Raw genomic sequence first — 22,071 nt, forward strand, 5'->3', positions numbered from 1 at the left:
GAGATATAGACATGTTCAGGTTTTTGACGAACTCCTTAGACCAGTGATGGCGAACCTTTTAGAGACCGTGCCCAAACTGCAACCCGAAATACACTTACGTATCGTCGGGTGCCAGGTGGGTGTGGCCCATTGGGTGGGTGTGGCCCATTGGGTGGATGTGGCCCATTGAGTGGGCATAGCTGCGATGGTAACGGCAGACTGGGTGGGACTAAAAAGTTCAATAAATCAATTCCAACTTTGCGAGATTTTTTTTTTTCCCACAAGAAGTTGAAATTGACTAATTGATTGAACTTTTTTTTTTTTTGCCCACGGTGTCGGAGGCCTAAAGTGAAAAGGTTTTATAAAACCCAGCTGAAGGCCTAGGACTGGGGCGACAGCACGCATGCCCACAGAGAGGGTTCTACGTGCCACATTCCAGGTCAATTAATTTCTGCTTTCTTAGTGAAAAGTAAAATAAATATTTTTAATTTAAAAAACCCTCTATTTTGGATTTACCAAGAATTTTCTATATCAATGAAAACACATGAAATTAGACTTCTATGGAGTTGGGCAGTCTGGTATGAAAATTAAAGCCAACAATGATATTCTACTTAATCATTACATAGCACACCCTTATATCAATGAATTTGGTACTACTGAATCTCTTCAGAAGTTTTCCTCAACCAAGTGTCTCCCAGCACCTTAGTATCACTGTTCCCAGAATTAACTGCATATGGCATTGAAAACATGATTGAAGGTGGGGGGAAGGAAAGAGAGGGCCTTATGAACTCTTTTAAGCTCATTCATGTTGCTTAAGATTATTTTTATTCTTTTAAGAACATACACCATCAGCAACAGCACCAACAGTTCCAGAAACAGATAGAAGAGAAGCTACAGTTGTTGAAGCAACAGCCTTTCAGACCTCCCATAGATCTTCCTCCTGAGGCAGAACTTCTGGAAGGTTCTTGTGTCAGGCAAGATGGCTCAGCCACCAGTTCACTAAGTATGTCACCGAAGACGTCAAACCACTCTGTGTACTCCAGTCTCTCTGTCTCTGATGTTGGAAGCTGCCTTTCCACCGAACCTGAAGGAGGTGCTAAAACTCGACTAAGTATTTTATTTTTTTGCCCAGTGGGATTTTGATTAATGATATTTCCCATCAAGCCTAGTGGGTCAGAGTTGGGGGCTTAGGCACTGCGTCTGATATTTTTTAAGTTCAGGTTTGTATTAATGTGATCTAATCTGATTTTGAACACTAGATGAAAACTTCATACAATTGTCCACTAAGCCAGTGTGCGTCTTCTCTAGCACAGGTCCTCCACTGTACAATGTTTCCCAACCTAATGGGAACATTTCAGGATTTGTTATCTTTAGGTGAAGGGTTAGAAAGTTGATTCAGCAACTTTTTTTGTCTGGATCTTTTCTGGATTGAGGGGGGGGGGATGTCAACCTATTCTCCAAAGCACCTGAAGGTAGAACAAGAAGCAACGGATGGAAACTACTTAAGGAGAGAACCAATCTAAAACTAAGGAGAAATTTCCAAACAGTGAAAACAATTAACCAGTGGAACAGCTTACCTTCAGATGTTGTGGGTGCTCCATCACTGGAGGTTTTTAAGAAGAAACTAGGTAGCCACTTGTCTCAAACTGTATAGGGTCTCCTGCTTGAGCAGAGGGCTGGACTAGAAGACCTCCAAGGTCCTTTCCAGCTTTATTCTGATTGGATTGGAATTCAATCCCCATAATTGCTAGAAATCATGCATAATAGCCACGCTGATTAGGCATCATGAGAACTGAAATCCAACACATCTAGACTACACCAACTGAGGGAAGCTGTGTTGCAGCAATGCAGGTTAACAAAATCTTAAGTCCATGAGCTGCCACCTTATTGATGCTACTTTAGCATTTGTTTCTTTAGTATATTTGAATAGCCGTTGTTGCCTTTGAAGTCTTGACTGCCTCAGAAAAACTTTCTTAATTCCTTTTATACCTTCATCTTGGCTTTTGGAGCTGATACTTTAAACAGATACTGAGAAGTGTATTGTATCTTTTTCTTCCCTCTTTCATGGGTTTTCAGATGGAAAGTCAGGCACCATTGTGGTTGGAAAGATTTCATTCAATCCAAAGGATGTCCTTGGACATGGAGCCGAGGGAACAATTGTTTACAGGTGAAGCAAAAAGATACATTTTCAGGAAATATTTCATAATCTAGTGTTTCATTGATGCATTTACAACAAATTAATATAACTAGACAGATATCCATGCAGCTCTATACAGGTAATCCTGAACTTAAGACCGGTTCTTTAATGATTGTTTGAAGTTACGACAAATTTGAGAGAAGTTACTTATGACCCATCCTCAAAGTTACGACTGCCCTCTCCTGCAGTCATTGTGATTGCATTTTGGGTGTTTGGCAACCATTTACGATCAGTTGCAGTGTTCTGCAGTCACATGATCACAGTTTACTATGGTTGTTGCCATTTTTTCCAGCAATACCAATAGTCTGGATTCACTTAACAATCACATGATTCACTTAAGAACCACATATTTCACTTAACAACCATGGTAACTCACTTTAGGACCATTGTAAAAATGGTGGTAAAATCAAATCTGCTCACATGGTGCCTTGACTTACAGTCGCAGTGACTTGTAACAAAATTCCAGGCTCCATTGTCATAAGTCGAGGACTACCTGTATATTGTTGAGAGAGGCCAGCCTTTCTTAAATTTTCCTTCATAGCATAAAATCTGTGTTGATCTACCTTTTTACTAATTGTGTGAACTAGGCCTCGTGGCCCCCAACCTTTTAGGCATCGGGGACTGGTTCCGTGGAGGGCGGCTTTTCCACAAACCAGAGGGGGGGCTGATTTCACATGCTGCCTGGATGTTGCGTGTGTGCGGATGAGGCTTTGCTTGCTTGTGTAGCCTGGTTCCTAGTGGGCTGCAGACCAGTACAAATCAAGGGCCTGAGGGTTGAGGACCCCTGCTTTAGGCCATCAAATGTGGCTCAGTTTAAGAACTTAAATTAATACATGGCTGAACAGAACCTATCCACAATTGCTTTTCTGGGTTACGGATCCCACAGTCCACCTGCTTTTCCTAATGTTCAGTCAGAATCCGCCTCCCTGTAACTTAGATCTATTGTTCCATTTTATACATTCTAGAATGAACGATGGCACGTGGGTTCTGATCTTTTTTTTCAGCATGCCCCTTCAAATATCTGAAACGTACTACTAAATGCACACGTTTGCTCCAATTATCTGAGCTTTTTGGGATGCTGTGAAATTATACGTGGATGATGCAGTCTGCCTTTCCTGTTCATTCAATCTTAGCAGGGACTCAGGCAGTATCCCTGTTTGTTTATTGTAGCCCTGACAAGTTTTTTTCACTCCCTCTCCCATCATACTTCCTTAGCAGAAAGATTCTTCCAGAGACAAAGTGATTTTATGACTAAGAACTTTGCACAGTGTATCCCTCGGCTACCCCTGTCCCTTTTTATTTTCAGGTTATAAAAATAAGCTACCCTTTGATAGTGGCCTCCTTGCAATGCTATAACCAGCCCCCAATAAATGTATCCACGGCCTAGGACAGTGATGGCGAACCTTTTAGAGACTGAGTGCCCAAACTGCAACCCAAAACCCACTTATGCATCATTGGGTGCCGGATGGGTGTGGCCCATTGGGTGGGCGTGGCTGTGGTAGTAACGGCAGACTGGGTGGGACTAAAAAGTTCAATCAATCAATTCCAACTTTGCAAGATCTTTCTTTCCCCGCAAGAAGTTGAAATTGACTGATTGAAACTTTTTTTTTTGCACACGGTGGCGGAGGCCTAAAGTGAAAAGGTTTTATAAAACCCAGCTGAAGGCCTAGGACTGGGGCGACGGTGCGCGTGCCCACAGAGAGGGCTCTGAGTGCCGCCTCTGGCACCCGTGCCATAGGTTTGCCACCGCTGGCCTAGGATATTCTTCCTTCTAAACCAGATTAAAATGCTCTTGAAATACGGTTGTAAGCGTCTTCATGCCATATTAGAGGTGAGATCCTAACTGATTTCATGGATGAATGTTAAGTCATTGCCCCCTTGTATGTTGGAATATTCACAGGGGCACGTTTGACAACAGAGATGTTGCTGTGAAGAGAATTCTCCCCGAATGTTTCAGCTTTGCTGACCGGGAGGTCCAGCTGCTCCGTGAATCTGATGAACACCCTAATGTAATCCGCTATTTCTGCACAGAGCGGGACCGCCAGTTCCAGTACATTGCTCTGGAACTCTGTGCTGCCACCTTGCAGGAGGTAAACCTGAAGCCCAGTCACCTTTCGAAAAAGCACCTCTGGAGTCTGCCAACCAAAACAAATCTCGTTGCACCCCCCAAGCTGTCTCCTCCTCTGGTATCTGTAGGTAGCAGGCATAGTTCTGAGATTGCATCTTTGCATCTCACTCACTAGGAATCTTTTGGGCTCGCTTTTAATTGGAAAGCTTTGCCTCTCATATCTCTTGCTCTCAAGTATTTTCCAAGGCGCCTGAAGGCAGGACAAGGAACAGCAGGTGGAAACTAACCAAAGAGAGAAGCAACCTAGAACTAAGGAGAAACTTCCTGACAATTAGAACAATTAACCAGTGGAACAACCTGTCTCCAGAAGCGGTGAATGCTCCAACACTGGAAGTCTTTAAGAAGAGACTGGACAGCCATTTGTCCAAAATGATATAGGGTTTCCTGCCTGAGCAGGGGGTTGGACTAGTTGACCTCCAAGGTTGCTTCCAACTTTACTACTACTACTACTACTATTACTATTACTACTACTACTACTACTACTATTATTATTATTATTATTATTATTATTATTATTATTATTATTATATAAACTTTCTAACTCTTCTTCCGTTGACTTCTAGGTCCCTTGTCTCCTTAGGCTACCTCTTCCTCCTTTTCCTGCCCCGGCCAATCTTCTGCTGCTTCTCCTCTCCTGTCTCCCTTTGTGCCTCTCTCTCTCCATGTCAAATCTGCTGTGATCTGGTGGAGTCTCTGAATTTACAGCTCCACAAGAGAACCCTGTTTCCTCTGTTTTTGCCTCTTTCCAATTACACAGCTGCGTAACTTGATTTTTCGCACCCAGACTTTTCAGAGCAAGTCTCTACCGATTTAGATCAGATTTGTTCATTTCCCAACACTACCGCTACTTTATGGGTTGCACATTTTATGGGGATTGTAGTCCAAACACCAGAAGGTCATTTGGTTACCTCTCCTACAGAAGTCTGTGGAGATCCTCAAGCATCCAAGTCATTGGTTGTCCCAATTTTTTTTTCCTTGAAAACATTTCGCTTCTCATCCAAGAAGCTTCTTCAGTTCTGACAGAATGGTTCAGTTCAGTCAGAACTGAAGGAGGTCCTTGGATGAGAAGTGAAATGTTTTCAAGGGAAAAAAAAAACCCAAGGAAGTTCTGTTGCCTTTTGGAAAAGCACCTTTGGGACTCTCTTACAGGAGTTACACCGCCCAATCAAATGCAGACTTACTGCTTGGTATGCTTTCTAGAAAGACTACCAAGCATTGCAGTGTTAACCTCAGTCTGATTTTGTCTCTGTGTAATTTTAGTATTTGGAACAGAAGGACTTTGGCAATCACGGCTTGCAGCCAATCACCCTCTTACAGCAGACCATGTCTGGTCTGGCTTATCTTCACTCTCTCAACATAGGTAAGAAGCCCTTTTATTTGAATGGGCAGCTCTCTCGCTGCACGTATTGAGGGAAAAATTGGAGGCTTAGTTTGGGGTGGCAGGATAATATTTTTCAGGAAATTGAGGCAGATTCCGGGGTTGTGAGATGGAAAGTAAACACGTTGAAGCCAGAGCTACTGTTCTATCTGATGGCAGCATTATATATCTGGTTGATGAGAAGATGAGAGATCAACGTAAAAAAAGTGGGATAAAAATCTAGCAAATAAATATATAATGAGGGGAAGCTAAAGAGCTGAATATCTCTTTTAGTGAGCTGCCTACCCCATGAAGTATAGGGTTGACTTTCTTCTCTAAGAGATAAAATGGGAAAGATACATGTTATTAAAAGAAGGTCATTAGTGACTTTATATCTTTACAACAATGGCGGAGGGGGTGTATGCTACAAAGAAGCTGTTGTGTAGCATCCCTCAACCATCATCATATCAATATAAAATACATACTTTGATTGAACCACAGCATTTCGATGATGACAGATGATGTCATAAATCAGCAGGGTGGGAATAACCCAAGTCTATAATTGGACTGGTTTTTGAGATGAGGTCAACATTTTGAAGCAATAAGTTGACTCTTTTCTCATTTGGTGCCTTCCTCATGCCTTCCGTTCAGTCCACAGAGACCTGAAGCCCCACAACATCCTCATCTCTATGCCGAACGCCCATGGCAAGGTAAAAGCCATGATTTCTGACTTTGGCCTCTGCAAGAAGCTTGCAGTTGGCAGGCACAGTTTTAGTCGCCGGTCTGGAGTCCCAGGCACTGAAGGTTGGATTGCTCCAGAGATACTGAGTGAGGATTGCAAAGAGAATCCAGTAAGTCAGAAGCATTTTGCTCGTTTGCTTTGAATCTTTTGTGCTGGGGTTTCCTTGTACAGTGATTTGAAATCGGGCACACATTTACTGTATGTGGTGGCCTCACTTTTCAGGGTAGGGTATCTTGCAGAAGTTTACCTCTGGGACAGAGTTTTCCTTCCTAACAAGAAAGTCAGAGAGATCTGATCCCTCTCTAGGATAAACTCAATCTTTAATAAGGTTCTAGAGTAGCGTAGCTCTCTTTAGATAAGTGTGGATTTTGAAATTCAGTCCAGAAATTCCTTTTGGGCTGAAGAAAATAGAAAAGGGGCAAGGAAGGAACGTTTCCAATCTCTCCTTGGATCAGTTGGGAGAGTCAAGCCATCAGCAGTCTGATCTTCTTGTTTTGGGTTTCAGCAAAATGCTGTAAACAGTGGAGGATAACAGTATTTGTAAGTGCTGATTTTTTTTTACAGTATTTTACAGTTCCAGCTTCTTCTCTGGTCTTTTTCAAAGTTCAAAGTCTTTCAAAACCCACTTAGGTTCTATAGATTTCAATTTTAGAGTAAATTAATACATTGAAATCAAAGCCAACTGTTCTTATCCCTTAATGCAGCATTCAAGGATGAATAGCTGTTAACATTATTAGATCAAGCCTTTCAGTTTAAGAGAGCACCATACTATGATTTAATTTAAACTAAATATATTTATTTCCTTCATGTAGAGTTGTTTCATATCTAGAGCTACAAGATGCGAAATAATACACATGTTTTAATGCTGAGGAAAGAGAATATTTCAGATGTGTTTTGAAAAAAAATAAGGGGGTACACTTACAAAAGTAGTTTAAGAAAAAGGGATAAAAATTAAAGAGTTCAAAAAAGCCTCTTGTGTCAAACAGCATGTATTGTCAATACAAGAATACCTTATATTCAGGAAGGGAAGGATTGGCAGTTAAAATCGTTAGATGAATTAAGGCAAGAAAATATTGTTTACTCTTGGTTTCAGTATAGACAATTGCTAGATAGATGGAGTTTAGATCAAAAAGTTGGTATTACTTTAGAAGATGTGAATTTGATAAAACAAATTAGAGATCAAAGTCGAACTCATATAAAGAGAATTTATAATGTATTAGTGGAATTGGATTCAGAAATGGAATTAATCAAAGATTGTATGATAAAATGGGCCCCAATTTTTCAAGAGCCAATATTATTAGATACATGGGAGGCAATTTGGGTTGGGAATGTGAAGTTTACTCAGGCTCAAAATTTACGAGAAAATTTTTATAAAATGTTTTATAGGTGGCATTTGGATCCACAAAAATTGTCTCGCATGTATCTTAATTTACAGCCTAAGTGTTGGAGATGTGGTTGCTTAGATGCAACCTATTATCATATTTGGTGGACCTGTACAAATATAAAAGCTTTTTGGATTAAGATTTGGTGGAACATTCAAAAGATTTTTAATAGAAAGATAAAGTTTACACCACAATTGTTTTTGTTAGGTATTATTGAAGGTTGTGATGTTAAAGAAACTATTTTAATGTTGAATCTTATTACAGCGGCAAGGCTATTGGTTGGGCAATATTGGAAGAAAGATTCTTTGCCTACTATAGAAGAATGGTCGTTTAAAGTTTCTAATTTCGCAGAAATGGCCAAAATTTCTGCTTACTTGAAAGATCATTCACAAGAAAGATACATCTCAGTGTGGAGAAGATGGATAAACTTTGTACAGAATAAATATGGGATTAGAAAGTATTATTTAGTTTTTGATTAACTTATAGTTAATTGGGAGTTGTTTGTATTTGAGATTTGGTTATTGGGATAGTTGGATAAGCTTAGTTAGAATTTGTTTATTTTTTATTTTTTTAACCCTGTAATCAGCTCTGGGAAGTTGGGGGGGGGGGTTGGGGGGGGGGAGGAAGGGAGGGTTATTGTATTGTAATAAAACTTTTGTATAAAACTTTTCAATAAAAAAAAAGAATACCTTATATTCTTTTGAAATTAAAATAGATTTAAATTTTGGTTACTTATTATGTATTCAGATAAATGCCAAGATTTGCCTTGTGCAATACAATGTTCATATCCACAAATTAGAATTTTAGTAAAGTGCTGTAAAGAATCTTGTTGGAATTCTCATATTTCTTACATCTTGGAAATTTATTTTTCTTTATATGCCAAACATTCATTCATTCATTCATTCATTCCACTGGATTGGCCAACTCCCAAAAGCTGCTGAGTGGCTGATAACATTATTAAAGATACTGTATGGTAATATTTTTTGAAAATGGTTCTATTGCAGACCCACACGGTGGATATTTTTTCAGCTGGCTGTGTTTTCTACTATGTGATATCAGAAGGCAACCATCCGTTTGGCAAATCCCTGCAGCGGCAAGCCAACATTTTACTGGGAGCATACAGTCTGGATTGCCTAAATTTAGAGATCCATGGTAAGCAGGCTAGGATACAGTTGTTGTCAATTATGATATTTGTGGCATACATACCTTCACATGTCCAACATAAATTTCTAGGCTGCATGTGAAAACTGTGATTGACTTGGAGTTATATTTTGCATTGAACAATTTTCTATCTGTGTTATATTAGGCAAGGGGTGATAGAATCATATTGATTTCTGTAGAAGGTGGCTGAATTCAACAGTGATTTTTTTTTGTGACTTGACTTATTTGTTCATAGGTTATGATTGATCGTGCAGTCAGCCAGATACTGTATTTAGACTAGATGTGGCATTTTGTCCACTAATAATAATCAGTCCATACCATATGTAAATTGGTCTTTCGCCTTTTCCAGTTCTTGAAAGCCATTTTATCAATTATAAATCAATCTTTTGTACCTCTGCTTTTCCTTTTATTTCCTTCTGTTCTACTGGAAGGATGTTATTTTTTCTAAATAATATTGGATGTTGTTCCCTATTATGCCCGTAAATAATTTAAACATTGTAGGCAAGCATGTTATTGGCCTGTTGTTTTTTGGTGTTGTCCCTTTTGCTGGGTCTTTTTGAGTCAAATAAGCTTTGCCAGTTACATACCAATCACTTTCCTTTATACAATGTTCATTAAGCAGTTTAGCTATAATTGGATGTACACTAAACATTTAAGCATAAAGCCACACAGTTGATCATTTCCAGGAGATATCCATTTTTAAATTATTTGGACTCAATTTTTAACCATTTACACTATTGTTATTAGTTCTTCCATTTGATTTTTGTTAAATTCATCTTCAAATTCTTTTACCCATCCAGCATTTTTATTATAGTCTTTCTGAATTTTCTACAGATTTTTCTGAAACTGGATTGTTTCTTTTGTTGTTGTTGTTGTTGTTTGGTTTGGTTTTCCATTTCCAGAATTTCTATTGCCATTTACACTTTGGTAAAATCGCCTCTGGTGTGATTGAGAGGGGAGATTTTGCTTAAATTGGGTGATTCATGCCTCATAACATTCAAAATTCCTTATGATTGCTATTATTTGTTGCTTTATGAACTCCACAGTTTCTTCATTTTTTCTGGTGCTAAATCAATATTTTTTTTTAAATTAGGCTTTCCTAATTCTTAGATTCTTCCTTCTTTTGGTAGTTAAATGTTTAACTGTTCTTTAAATTACTCATATCTGATTCTAATTTCTATTTTGTCCTCCAGTCTAATTTTCAGCTTTGAGGATGATGATGATGATGATGATGGCTCCTAAGCAGCTGAACCACAGCAATCCAATCTCTAATCTAATCTAATGCATTTTATTTATTTATTAAATGTATGTGCCACCCATCTCTCTCTGAAAAACGACTTTGGGCACGTTGTGCAATTCCCACAAAAGTGGATTGGATTACGTTTGGATTATGCAGCAAATTATACTTTGGTTTACCGATGAATAGTAGCATTCTGGACCAAGGAATCTGATAATGTCATCAATTTTTCCTGCAGGAGCAGTTAGCAAAACCCACCCAATGCCATTAGGATCTATCCATATGTTATCCAGATCAGTCATAAAAGGAACCTGTTGTTTATTTATTTCTTTCAGGCACTGGGATTGTAGATTTTGGCTTCCTGTCTCCTAAGGGAGAAAATACTAGGTCTATAAAAAAGATCTGAATGTTCCAATTTGTTCTGTTTTTCTCACAGAGGACATTGTTGCACGTGACTTGATAGAGCAAATGATAAATATGGATCCTCAGAGACGGCCTTCGGCCAACTGTGTCCTGAAGCACCCTTTTTTCTGGAGCCTAGAGAAGCAGCTTCAATTTTTCCAGGTTGGTCATGATTTTTTTTTTCCTGTCAGCTATTCAACTTTTCATACTATAAATCTGAACTACATTATATTCAGAAATACAGAGATTTGAATGGCAGTTGGGACTGGGATTGCCGTTGCTAAGTGATGCGATCAAAAAGCAGGATGTCATCTGACCACATTGCTTAGTGACAACAATCCTGGCAGACCCCCAGAAATTCCTATTTTTTTTTGTGAAAGCAGTTCAGACTGCTTGGAAATCTATATTTAAACTTTCTCTTAGGGTGAAAAATACAGTTTCATCTATAAATCAATACAAGAAGTGTTTATTGTTATGTTGTATGTTAAGCTGGGTTGTTAGGTTTGTTACGTTATGCTATGTTTGTTATGTTGTCGTGTTATCATAGTATATGCTTTATAGTGCAGATCAAACTCTTTCTAACTTTTTTTAGCAATTAAGGAGCAAGGGCCATGAACTAGAATTATTTCCTTGCCTGCCCTGATCTCAGGGCCACCTTTGAACTAAAACACCCATTGATTCAACCACAACATTTGAGGCCCTGCTGCCAGCTGCTGAATGCCTACCTGCCCTTTGGAGCAAGGAGGGTGTCTGCAGGGCAGGTCTCTTTTTCAGTTTCTGCTCCTTCCTCTTGAGTTCATGGCCATGAGCTTTATCAAAGCATAGATCATATAATGGGGGGAGGAAAATACCCAGGGATGTAGTGAAAGCAACCACAGCATCTTTTTCTTTGCCCATTGGAGGAGCTTTTGAGGTGGGAGCCCACGTAAGCTGGAGCCAAACTTGATGGGCTATAAATGTCTGATATTCATTGCAGGATGTGAGTGACCGGATAGAAAAAGAATCACTGGATGGTCCAATAGTGAAGGAGCTGGAGAGAGGAGGAAGAGCTGTGGTGAAGATGGACTGGAGAGAGCACATAACCGTCCCGCTACAGACAGGTTCAACTTTATTTTCCGTACTTTCAGAATTACTGTATCGTTTATCTCGAATGCAAGAATAGCTCTAGTTCGTTCTAAATGTCTTAATTTGAGTGTTTCTTTGCAGATCTTCGAAAATTCCGGTCCTATAAAGGGGGCTCAGTAAGAGATCTCTTGCGGGCAATGAGGAACAAGGTATGTGTGTTTTGGGATTGCTGATTGTTTCTCGGATGCGCCTCAGGCTTCTAAATATGGAGAGACATGCTGAGATGTTGATTCATTGTCATAGCTCCCTCACATATTCACATCAATTGCAGTTTGATTGCAATTACAGTGGAGCTAAATCATGTGCATTCTAAAATTTATATTTGAATAGAGCAGGGCTAAATATATAAGTTGCAGAAGATTGATTAAATTAGAGGTCCCCAGGCCGCAGCCCAATACCATAGCCCATTCGGAACTCGGCTGTGGAAGCGGCGGGCAAGCACAAGCATGCGCGCACAGCTCCATGTGTCAGCAGAGGGTGTGCATGCCTGCACAAATGGAGCTGTACATGTGAGCTTGCCCACTGCTCGTGTGGAACCATCCCCTCTCTCCCCCCGCTAGTCCGCAAAGCCGGAAAGGTTGGGGACCACGAAATAAAAAAATCTTCCAATATTTAATGTTAATATGAAAGACAATTTCCTGAAGTGACTATGGGCAACAGCTCTAAGAGAAGAGGATGTACAAGTAGTGCTTGCTTGACGGCTCGCTTAGCAACCATTCAAAGTTGCCTCTCCAGAGCTACTTTCGACCTGTTTTTGAAGTTCCAACAACCGCACCCACACCTTGCCATCACATGATTACATTTTGGGCACTTGGAAACCGGCTTGCATTTTACAGCCATTTGCAGCATCCTGCAGTCACATGAGCATGCTTTTTGGCTTTTTTTTGGGCAGTTTCTATCATTGACTTCCAGTTTTCAGCAAACGACGTCCATTGGTCACAATGACCACCAACCTTGCTTAACAGCCACAGCGTTTTCTTAGCAACCACTGCGGAAAAGATTATAGAATCGGGCGTGGTCACTTGGTGACCCACCTAATGACCGTCTCATGACTTACGACAGGGGTCTTCAAACTTGGCCCTTTTATGACTTGTGGACTTCAACTCCCAGAAATCCTCAGCCAGGCATGCTTCGCTGAGGAATTCTGGGAGGTGAAGTCCACAAGTCATAAAAGGGCCAAGCTTGAAGACCCCTGACTTAACGATCATAATTCCGAGCTCAATTATGGTCATAAGTCAAGGACTACCTATATTGTTTCCTGCACAGTTTTCCCCATGCTGCTATTTGTGACAATGGGGAAAACGTTGATCTCTTTCCTAGCAGGGTAAATAGCAGTTGCCAAATATCTGATTTAGATGATTAAAAATGGCGGTGGACAAAAAAAAAAAAACAAAGGCTTATTTTTTCAGTTAAAAAAAAAAAAAACCTGGAAAGTCAAAGGTTTCTCCTATCTTGGATACCCTAATCTGAGGAAAATGCTCGGTAGAGTAATAATAAGCAGACTATTACAAATGATTACATTTTAAAAATACAGATTTCTTCTCAATCCAAGAGAGCATGTGCTACCCTTGTCCCTTTCTTCCTGTTCTTATAGAAACATCACTATCGAGAATTGCCTCCCGAGGTACAGGAGACTCTGGGATCTGTCCCAGATGATTTTGTGGCCTACTTTACCTCACGTTTTCCTCATCTCCTGCTGCACACTTACAGTGCTATGCGCATCTGCTGCCTGGAAAGACTGTTTCAGCCTTATTATATGCAGAACTCGGCCAGGCAGCTGTTTTTGGGAGATGCTGTTTGACGGTTGGAGTCGTCTTACACATTACAGGGCCGAGCACAATCTGGCCTGCCTTAGCAGGGTGACTTGACAGACTGCAAAAGAGTGAACCGAACCAAACCAAACTCTTCTGAGACACAGACTTCTCAAACGTGCCTTGTACTCTGCCTGCTCTGACTCAGGAAGAAAATTCCAGGTTGAATTTGAATCGAAAGGAGACGGAACAGTACCAGGACCCAGGACTCTAAAGCAGGAGCAGTCAAAAGAAATTCCCAAGAGGAAAAACGAGGTGGGGTATCCCCCATCTCAGCTTGTGATTTCAAAGAGACCCCTGTCGTGTAGGGTCTTCTAATACTGGCATTCAGGCCTTTTTACTGCACAGAATGTTTTTTTTTTTTTAAGGATTGATACGATAACATTGCCAAGCACCTTTTGGATCTCAGGAAGGATCCTTTTAACTGTAGCATGCTGTCTCTGTTCCACATTGTATCACTGCTAGCTTGTGTACTTGAAGCAGATAGGAAATAATTTGGAAAGGGCAGGTGGGGTAGCTCAAATATGCCAGATCCAATAGAAAACATGTGCCTCATCCATCACTACCACCCCTGTCTTGGTCTCCAAATACATTTGGGCAGATCTTAACTTGTCCTTGCAATCATAAATAGACAACTTTGGTACAGAGCTACTAGCTTGCGGATATGGAATCATAACGTTAAACTCTACATAGCTGGTGAAAATTATTCCAATGCTATTTCAGGTTTCTTTTCAAGAACGTGAGTAGTTAGCTGTGTAATTGAAATGCAAGAATTGACAAAAGTGCTTTATTTCGTTTGTCAGATTAAGACTGTAATCGTAAGCTCTGTACTCTTCCCGGGAGTGCTACTGCAGGGGTCCCCAACCCCTGGTCCGTGGACCAGTACCGCCGCAGCATGCCAACAACCAGTCTACACAAACAAGCAAAGCCCCATCCACAAGATGCAGGCAGCACACAAAACCACGCACCCTCCAGTCCACGGAAAAGCCTCTCTCCATGGAACCAGTCCCTGGTACCCAAAAGGTTGAGGGCTTCTGTGCTACTGAATTCAGTGGGGCTTGAATAGACAAGTATAAGATTGCACTGTAAGATTTTCACCCAAATGAACAGTTAGTAGGGAGGAAATAGATTTGGGTATAAATTACCCTTTAAAAAGAATAGGGAAACCAGGCACATGCTTACTGGGGTCCTGTTTAGGTCATTCAAACCCAGTTTTCTTTACGCACAGGCTCTTGTGGGAAGCTAAATGAATGGATTTGCTTCCCATGCTGAAGGATGTGGTTTTTGTTTCCAGTATCTTTAAAACTAGGATGTGTAGTTTATACGTGCAGAGCAAATAAGAATCTCCAACAGCGTGCTCCAAAGGTGACCTATTTGTAATGCTCTTTTACAAAATATTTATTTTATGTATTTATATTTATTTAATTTTTATCACAAGTTAGTACCGCATTGAAAATGGTACAGGTAAAACATGCCAAATTACTCTTTTTCTAATAAAAACAAAGCCCTCTTCAGGGTAGTAATTGATTTTTAAAAAATTAAACACGGAGAAGGAAAACCATAGAAAACATTTTTTTCCATTGTTCATTTTCATTCAATCTAGATAAAAATGTTTTAAGATGAGGAGGTTTTTAATCTGCATTCCTGTGCTGCTTGTTGTTAAATTAGTAAATTATGAATGGCTAATTGTATGATCGGGCATTAATAGGGACTTGGTTTCTGCTTTGTCTTTTGTCCTGTTTATTTTGGGCTTTATATTACAGGGAGATTTTTTTTCCTAGTTTTAGGATACACAATGAATATTAAGTAAGGTATCCAAAGAGAAACATTACAGGATTTCAAAGCTGGAAAATAATGATAGTCTTAACCTAACTTAATTGAAATCATATTTTTGTAGTTCTATTTGTACAGGACTTTTATATTTCTTCTGAATAAGAGCTTCACACAAATCAAGAATAAAAGTAGATTTTGAAACAGTTGTATATTGTCCTTTATTTCAATTTTCTGTGCACAACTTCCTTTTCATCTGAATGAAGGCTTTGAGACCCTTTTTTCCCTATACTTTTTTGTACCTCTATTACTAAGAATGAAAAACATTCTTCTTATATATGTAGTCTTTGCAAACCAAAGTCCTGACCAAAATTTGACACAACTTCAAACTTCAAGATTGAAACAAATGGCTGGAGAATAAATCAACCATTACATTGCTTTTCTGATTCATGTGCACTATATACAAGGAGCAGACACTATGGAAAATTACACCAACATCTGTACGTTTCTGCACATAAGTGTATTGCAAAATTTTAATCCCATTATAATGTATTCTTTTCGGACCATAGGGAAGAGGCTTATGCAGGAGTTTAAATTTGGTAAAGGACTGTTTTAAAAGGTAACACTGTTGCTCCATTTTGAAAAGAAAAAAAAAAGTCCAAAATCACAAATGCCTAAGACCTTCATTTGTCTCAACCAAAACTGCATTAAAGAGTCAAGTTCAACAAAAATATTTTTTAAAATAATCAAAAGAGCTCTTAAAACCTCCATTTCCATAATATAAAAATTGGCTGTTACGTACAGCTTCTGGAATATCTAGTTCATAGCTTCAAATCTGTTGCATGGAATACTGTGTTCATCTGGATATTTGATTATATAATAATGTTTTTATAATCATCATTCCCAACAGAGCCAAGATATGCAAAGGTCATGTATATTCCCCTTATTTCCAGAAGAACTCTCTAAATTATGGGCCAGGGCTTATCAGGATTGTGTGTAGCCCCATCCAGAACTCAGTTGAAATAGGAAACTCTCCAGTTGCCAGAGTTGACTACCCAACATGCATTGACGCTCAACCCTAGTAGGGTTGAGTCAATGCCTATCCTCCATCCAGCTTCCCTTAGCTTCAAGATGCTGGGGCTGATCCTTCACAGCCTCCCTGGGTCATCCAGATTGAAGATAAACAATTATCATCAAGCATACTGAAGATACAGCACCTCATGTTAATGGATGACTTCCCACAGTGACTTCACATAGAGATGCTCAAAAGAAGCATCTCTGTGACACACCTCAAACCAGAGTGGGGAGACCACGGTTCTGAAGGAGGAAAAATAGCCACAACACATTGTGGCTCTCATTGTGTACTGATGGCATGTTCCTTCCTCAAAATCATACCAATCTCCTCCTTTAACTCTGCATTTTAGTCTACTCTGCATTTTTCTACTTCTTTTAAAGCTTGGTACACAGCTTTTTCTAAGACCATGTATCACCACTTCATGATAATATTCTTCTGCATCCTCTCCTGAAATAAATAGCAATAGCAATAGCACTTAGACTTAGGTACCACTTCACAGTGCTTTACAGCTCTCTCTAAGCAGTTTACAGAACCAGCATATTGACCCCAACAATCTGGATTTTCATTTTATCGACCTGGGAAGGATGGAAGTCTGAGTCAACTTTTTTTTTTTTTATTAAAAATTTTTAAAAGTTTTTACAAAAAGGAAAAAACACAACAACAACAAAAAAACAAAACAACCCTCCCCCACCCACCCCCGAACCACCCCCATTCCCCCCCCCCGAACTTCCCAGAGCTGGATATAGGCTTAATTAAATTTTTTAAAAATCTTAAAGAAATTGAAAAAAATATAAATCATAAGTATATCTAAATAGCTTACATAAACAACTTATAAAATGATTTACAAAAAAGTGTATATAAGAAAAAAGCATGAATATATAAAAAAATAGAAAAAGTACTTCAAAGAAAAAAAAGATAATAATAATAAAAAAAAGAAAAAAGGAGGAAGGAAAGAGATAAAAAAAAGTACAATCTATAAAATATCAAAATTTATATACAAATTATTTAAAAGCTAAATGGTATTTTTTTATATCCAATTTATATTGTATGAAATTTATCCATTTTTCCCATATGGCAAAAAATTTCTCTTGCGATTGCTCCTTTAAAAAAGCCGAAATCTTTGCCATTTCCACCAAATAAGAAACTTTAAAAAACCACTCTTGCAAAGTAGGCAAAGATTCCTTCTTCCAGTATTGCCCTACTAACAGCCTTGCGGCTGTAATCAAATTTAACATCAATATAACCTCCTTAACATCACAATCAGTAACAATACCTAACAAAAACAATTGTGGAGTGAATTTTACCCTCTTTCTAAAAATTCTTTGAATATTCCACCATATCTTAATCCAAAAAGCTTTTATATTTTTACACAACCACCAAATATGATAATAAGTGGCATCCAAACAACCACATCTCCAACATTTAGGCTGTAAGTCAGGATACATAAGAGACATTTTTTTTGGATCAAGGTGCCATCTATAAAACATTTTATAAAAATTCTCCCTTAAGTTCTGGGCTTGTGTAAATTTAACATTCCTCACCCAAATAGTTTCCCAGGTATCCAGTAGAACTGGTTCACCAAAATTTTGAGCCCATTTAATCATACAATCTTTGATTAATTCTGATTCTGAGTCCAGTTCCACTAGAACCCCATAAATTCTCTTAATATGAGTTCGCCTTTGATCCTTTACTTGTTTAACAAAATTTTCATCTTCTCTAAGCAAGCCCATGTTACGATCCATCTTCCATCTATCCACTATTTGTCTGTACTGAAACCATGAATAGGTAATATTTTCTTGTGCTAATTCTTCCAAAGATTTTAACTGCCAATTTTGACCATCCCATCTAAGTAATTGTGTATAAGAAACCCTATCCATCTTAACTCCTCTCCTTATCGCCTCTATCGCATGCCCAGGTATAGCCCATAATGGTATTTTAAAATCACTTTTATAATATTTCCTCCAAATCCGAAGTAGAGAAATCCTTATAATATGAGATTTAAAAACCCGATCCACTTTTTTATTAAAAATTAAATAGGCATGCCATCCAAAAAGTAAATCCCAACCCTCCAGATGGAGTATTTCTACATTTGTTAAATTAACCCAATCACTAATTAGTGTTAAAGCCACAGCATCATAATATAATTCAGATTCGGTACCTTGAATCCACCTCTCTCACGGAAGTCTTGCATAATTTTAAGCTTTACCCTTGGTTTTTTCCCTGCCCAAATAAATTTGTTAATGCCTTTCTGCCATTCATTTAAATTAACCTCATTCTTTAAAATAGGTAACATTTGAAATAAAAAGAGAATTTTTGGCAGGACATTCATTTTAATCACTGCAATTCTTCCCATAAGAGATAACTGTAACTTCTCCCAATTCTTCAAATCTTTCTGTACCCTGACCCACAGCCTTTCATAATTGTTTTTATACAATTTTACATTAGAAGCAGATAGAGTGACCCCCAAATATTTTATCTTATCAACAACTTCAAAGTCTGTCAAATTAACCAAAATCTGCTTGTCCAGATTGGTCATATTTTTAGATAATATTTTAGTCTTACTATTGTTAATTTTAAAACCCGAAACCCGTCCATATTGGTAAATCAATTGTAATAACTTTACTACAGAATAGGTAGGTTGGGACAAAGTAACCACCAAGTCATCTGCAAAAGCTCTTAATTTATATTCTTTTTTGTTAACTTCTATTCCTTTTATTTCCTGCGACTCACGAATTTTAATCAACAAAATTTCCAAAGTTAAAACAAACAGTAACGGTGACAATGGACATCCCTGTCTTGTACCTTTCTCTATTGTAAAAACCTCTGACAAACCCCCATTAACAATAAGTTGTGCCGTTTGTTTTTGATATATAGCACCAAAAGCTTGTAATATTTTTTCTCCAAAATTCATTTCCTCAATTAATCTTAACATAAACTGCCAATTCAATTGATCAAAAGCTTTTTCAGCATCTAAAAATATCAGCCCTGCAGAAATTTGGTTATTCTTATCTAAATATTCTAATAAGTTAATAATTTGTCTAGCATTATTCTTCATATACCTACCAGTTATAAAACCCGATTGATTCTTATGTATAAGCTGATGCAGAACCCTCATAAGCCTATTAGCTAAAATTTTTGCAAAAATCTTATAATCTATATTTAAAAGAGATATAGGCCTATAATTCTTTGGTAAAGTGAGATCTTGATCCTCTTTTGGAATCAAAGATATAAAAGCTCTGTGCCATGACGAAGGAATCTCTGAACCCTGTAATATATTATTAAAAAGCTCACATAAAGGTTGAACCATCTCTTCTACCAAGGTTTTATAGTAAATAGATGTCAAACCATCCGTACCCGGCGCCTTACCTAATTTTAATTGCTTAATAACTGTCACAATTTCCTCATTGGTAATTAAACCATTAAATTCTTGTTTCTGATCTTCTGTTAATTTGGGGAAGTTGGCTTCACTTAGGTAATTATTTATATCTAAAATTTGTACATTAGTACTCTTATATAATTTTTGATAATAATCTAAAAAAGATTTCTTAATCAACTCCTTCTGATACACTAATTTACCATTATAATTTATTTTATCTATAAGTCTCTGTCTCTGTTTCTTTCTTAATTGATAAGCCAACCATCTCCCTGGTTTATTAGCATTACAAAATGTATTTTGTTTCATAAACAATAAATTAGTTGCAGTTTGATCAGCCATCAACATGTTAAATTGTGTTTTTAGCAACTTTATAGATTCTTTAACCTTTTCATCTGTAGGATTTAAAATCAAAGACTTTTCTTTTGATTTAATCTCATCTTCCAATTCCTTACGTTTCTGGATCTGCTTTTGTCTATGGACATTATTCATTTTTATCAGAATCCCACGCATAAAAGCTTTACCTGCATCCCATACCATTGATATTGAAGTTCCCTTATGCATGTTTAAAGCAAAATAATCCTTTAAGCACTCCTTTAATTTTTGAACATTCTTTTCTTGTCTAAATAAGTTCTCATTCACCCTCCACGATCTCCTCTCCTCTTTTTCATCAGCCAGTTCCAACCAAACTGGACTATGATCCGTCAACGACCTAGGAAAGATTTTTACATTCTTTACCCTGATATATAAGTCAGTTGTAATCAAGAAAAAGTCAATTCTTGAAAAGGATTGATGTCTATCTGAAAAGAAGGTAAAGTCTCTCTCCTCTTGATTTCGTTCACGCCAGTAGTCTCTCAGCTCCCAGTCCTCTTTCAAATCAAAAAAAGCTTTAGGTAATTTAGCCTGTTTAAAAAAAGTAGAAGATCCTTTTTTGTCCCTTTGTGTATCTAAAACACCATTCCAATCTCCCATTAATATCACAGATCTATAGTCCAATGAACTTAGTTTCTGATGTAACAGTCTATAAAATTGTTCCTGTTGTTGATTTGGTGCGTACAGTCCCACTATAAGTATTTTCTTACCATATAAACCAAGTTCAATCATAACATATCTTCCTTGAGGATCTGATTCTACCAGACAGACTGGTAAATTTTGCTTAACATAAATAACTACGCCCCCTTTTTTCCCAGGAGCAGAAGATACAAAATGAGATCCCAAGCGAGCATTAACTAAATATTTTTGATCTTTAGGTGAAATATGTGTTTCCTGTAAACAAATAATATCATTGTTATGTTGCTTTAAGTAATGAAAGATTTTCTTTCTCTTCTGAGGGGAGTTAAGGCCGTTAACATTCCAAGTCAGGAACTTTACCATCTCCCTTAACCAGAAGCCTGGAGAAGACTACCTGAAGGTCTGCCATTGAGGAATGTGTTGCAGAACTCTTGGGTCTTGCTCCTCCCACTGGCAACGAGACACTTTCTTGAGAAGATTCTTTGACTTCTTTCTTTTGTTGTTCCTTTTCCTTGCGTCTATGTGCTGCACGAGTCATTCTTTGCTCTTTGATCTCTGTTTGTCGCGACCATTCAACCTGTGACTTTCCAGCAACCATCAGACCTAATCCTTCAGACTGCTGTTCCACCTCTTTACCATCCAAAGCTTTCTGAATCATAGATAAAGATGAGCCTGCTCCCAGGACCGAGTTATAAAACTCTTTTGCTTTAGTAACAGTGTTGAGTCTGTAACGTGTCCCCGCATGGCTCAAAACAATACCCGTCGGGATCTCCCATCTAAAAGGCATCAATCTTGTTTTAAGTTCATTAGCTAAAAAGGCAAAGTCTTTTCTATTTCTTAAAATTTTAGATGGGATTTCCTTTAGAATGATGACATCTTGGGCAGCAATCTGGAACCTCTTATTATAAAAAGCTTGTATAATTTCATTACACAGAGATCTCTTTGCAAAGTAGATCACTACATCTCTTGGCAGATTCTTCTGTTTTGCAACCCAGGAGTTAACTCTGTAAATTTTTTCCACTTCTCTACGTAATCCATCTTTATCCTTATTCAAAACAACAGCAAAGTCATTAACCACCATCTCAATCAAATCTTGATTCCTGTCTTCTTTCAGAGCCCTGATTCTCAAAGCATATTCCATTTCCCTATACTGAGACATAAGAATATCATCTTGTGAAGTTTCCATCTTTTTTTCCATATCTTCAAATTTGTCTTCCAGGAGGTCTACTTTATCTTCAACCTCTTCCACTCTGGAGTCCAGCTTCTTGACCACAGAAGCCAATCCTGATAAAGCTGTTACTATGTCTTGCCTCAAAATAGT

At 38.2% G+C, this 22,071-nt stretch overlaps 1 protein-coding gene across 3 annotated transcripts in view; it reads left to right on the forward strand.

The window, feature by feature from the left end:
• The window catches only part of ERN1 (endoplasmic reticulum to nucleus signaling 1), an 84,088-nt gene extending 68,589 nt beyond the window's left edge, over positions 1–15,499 (forward strand). For all 3 annotated transcript variants that reach the window (XM_039326851.1, XM_039326849.1, XM_039326850.1), the window contains exons 13-22: positions 817–1,072; positions 2,056–2,146; positions 4,077–4,266; positions 5,565–5,664; positions 6,313–6,512; positions 8,790–8,937; positions 10,620–10,747; positions 11,562–11,685; positions 11,792–11,859; positions 13,305–15,499. In XM_039326851.1, the coding sequence (XP_039182785.1) occupies positions 817–1,072; positions 2,056–2,146; positions 4,077–4,266; positions 5,565–5,664; positions 6,313–6,512; positions 8,790–8,937; positions 10,620–10,747; positions 11,562–11,685; positions 11,792–11,859; positions 13,305–13,511 (1,512 nt within the window). In that variant the 3' untranslated portion in view covers positions 13,512–15,499. The remainder of the gene's footprint in view (positions 1–816; positions 1,073–2,055; positions 2,147–4,076; positions 4,267–5,564; positions 5,665–6,312; positions 6,513–8,789; positions 8,938–10,619; positions 10,748–11,561; positions 11,686–11,791; positions 11,860–13,304) is intronic.
• Positions 15,500–22,071: the final 6,572 nt, after the last annotated feature.

The sequence above is a fragment of the Crotalus tigris genome, unplaced genomic scaffold, assembly GCF_016545835.1.
Source record: "Crotalus tigris isolate CLP2741 ecotype Arizona unplaced genomic scaffold, ASM1654583v1 scf7180000024345.2110221, whole genome shotgun sequence".
NCBI classification, from domain to species: Eukaryota; Metazoa; Chordata; class Lepidosauria; order Squamata; family Viperidae; genus Crotalus; species Crotalus tigris.